Consider the following 2,873-nt stretch of genomic DNA (forward strand, 5'->3'; position numbering starts at 1 on the left):
TAGGAGTTTTCTTTTTTTTTTAAAAAAAAAGTAAATAAACTGCTTTCCTCCAATATCTATTTTCTACCGTTCATTCTGTTTCGATTGCTAAAGTAAGATCATCTTGTAACATTTGTGTCGTCCATTTCCCTCGCAATAATAATACCGCCATTCTAAACAATTTACTTAATTCTCTTATTTTCAGTTTTCCACACTGATATATTTCTAACATAACTGAGATTTGGTCCAACGTCTTGCGAATTCTCAACCAACACAACGACCGATATTTTTGTATTGCTTACTATTGCAGGGAAAGGAGAATTGCAGGCAGTGATGCAGTTTTGGAGTCGTGTATACATAATCATTTTATTTCTATATTAGTTATTTACTAAAAACAATCCCGATGCTATAAAAGGATCATTTTACACTCAAACACTATGAATAAAAAGAAACTTTGACGTAAGGATTGCCGAAGTTTATGTATAAAAGGTATTAGGCCGGCATTAGGCTGGTGGTGATGCAAAATCACCAGGCAGGATACTTAGCATCGAAATTCGAACCTCGGGGATCCAAATTACTAAATGTCAAATCTATCCACTAACTTACGTTAGCTCGGTAAATTTTATCAAATATTGTTCTGAAATTAGTTTTGTAAAATATTTATTATTTCTAGTTGGGTTGAAAACTATCTCTACTATATTTTAAATTGGTAACTAGATAGTTTAGTTCATTATTTTTGTTCATATTCTAGATATTACTTGAAGAGAGTATTCGTAGTAAATGTGCGAATTTACCAATGTTTTATTAAAGTTGAGGCATGTGTTAATTAACATTTCAAGTATTTATGAGGTTTCCGTTTCCAGTTATGAAGACAATTAGAATTGAAATTTTCTCTTTTTTTTATAAAATTCTTGAAAATTTTAACGTTTTCTAAAGACATAATTCTGAATTGTTTGCACTATTCGAACAAACTAGAATGAAGAGGATAATAGTAAGAAGCATTATTAGAACCAAACGTTGTTAAACGAATTCACAGAATCAAGTTTTTTTTTCTTTTAAATATCTACTGTAGGCTATGAGATTTCAATTGATGATCATGGCAAAAGCGAAACCCTAATGTGCACAAATGTACTACTTTATCAAGGTCAGTTCAAGTTTGTCCGCTCGGTTAACGTACATGAGGAAATCACTAACATAAAATATCTTAATGCTTAGCATATTTTGTGGCATATTTGTATTTAGTAGTTTGTTTACGCGCCAAATATTTGACACCTATGGTTTTTAGGGCTTTGTTATATGTATAGTAGCTAACATTGTGAGAGGTTTACGTTGCATTTGTAACAAAGCATAAAATTACCTCTCTCTTTCTCTCTCTTTGTAAATTTCGAAGCGCGTTTAACACTATTGCGAAAAATGAACTTAGAATTTGGCCATGAAAATTTCGGAGTTTTTAAAGTATAACTTTTTTATTTCTTAATTGTCTTTTAGACATCTTCTTTTGAAATATGTGGTTTCTTCTTCTGTCACATTTCCATGAATATGAGTCTTATGTGACAGATGGCTAGTACTTAGACGTGCACGTATCGCGCTCCGTGTTTTTCATGCCATAAAGTTCAGTGGAAGAAGTGTTTCGCAGCAATCTATGTTTCCATAGTTCAGTTATAGATAGAAGAACAGTATAACGTTTTCTTATCTAGTGAAAATCTTGTACAAATATTACTTTCCTAATTTACAGTTATTTTGTTTGTACGAAGTCTTCACAGTAAAATGACTCCCTCTAAGGCTATCAAAGGGTCTCAAGGAAACAGTGCGCTCGAAGCAGAGAAAAAGGACTTCGTGCGGCAAATCTTCGAAGAAGTCAAGTCAGTGGTGCAAACCCCACAAATTTTAAAAATAATCGTAGATTCAATAATTGAATCAGTTACGAAAGTAGTGGTGGAAAGACTGGAAGAAACTCTTAAGTTCACATCTGAAGAAGTGCATGACCTTCGGAAAGAGCTAAAGAACAAGGACGCAGAAATTAGTTGTCTGCAAGAGAAGATTGTGGAACTGGAGCAATACCAGCGGGGGGAAAACCTTCGGATCTTCGGAATACCGGAAGGAAGAAATGAAGATAGTGACACTATAGTCATCAAATTGTTTGAAGAGCGGCTAGGTGTTCCCATGGACATAAACGACATTAGTCGAAGTCACAGGATTGAACCCAAATTAGAGGGAAAACCACGTCCAATAATTGTCAAGTTTGCAAGCTACCGAACCAGGGCTAAGGTGTTCAGCAATAAAAGAAAACTAAAGGGCTCCAACATCACCATCAAAGAAGACTTGTGCCATCATAGACTGGAATTGTTGCGTTCTGCAGTTCAGAAGTATGGTTACAAGCAGGTGTATACTCAAGACGGAAAGATAGTTGTCCTTAAAAACGGAACTAGACATTTCGTCTCTACCAAGGACGAACTTAATAGCTTGTGAGGACACAGAAATAGCGAATATCACCAACTGTTAGTGGCATAATATCGCAGCACGGAACGTGTACATATTGTACTGTGTGTGATATGTTAGAAATTTGTTTTTCTTTACTATTTATTAATACATATATCCCGTTTTGTTAAATGTATATCCAAGTATGAATATTGTGTGGATCTGAATTTTTTGTGTGCGTGTGCGTGTGTTTCAACGTCCTATGTCTATTTATGTGTGCATACTTGTCAGTGTTTAAATTCTACAGTACACAGAAGCGATAACTGCAGTAGCTATGTGATTTATGAGCTTTATATTTATCTGACAATATTTTCAACAAGTATGGTGTGCTCGCTTTTTTTCTGAAAAGTATGTGGTTGTGTTGCTATTTTTATTTGTCGGCAATATTTTGTGTTGGATGTGGTTATCAATGATGC

At 34.4% G+C, this 2,873-nt stretch overlaps 1 protein-coding gene across 1 annotated transcript; it reads left to right on the forward strand.

Annotated features, from left to right (window-relative positions):
* Positions 1–1,746: 1,746 nt before the first annotated feature.
* Positions 1,747–2,448, forward strand: LOC145687443 (uncharacterized). The gene has a single exon (XM_081760894.1). It carries the CDS (start codon positions 1,747–1,749, stop codon positions 2,446–2,448), a length of 702 nt encoding a protein of 233 aa, XP_081617020.1.
* Positions 2,449–2,873: the final 425 nt, after the last annotated feature.

The sequence above is a fragment of the Thermobia domestica genome, chromosome 6 (genome assembly GCF_964235325.1).
Source record: "Thermobia domestica chromosome 6, izTheDome1.hap1.1, whole genome shotgun sequence".
In the NCBI taxonomy this organism is placed as follows: domain Eukaryota; kingdom Metazoa; phylum Arthropoda; class Insecta; order Zygentoma; family Lepismatidae; genus Thermobia; species Thermobia domestica.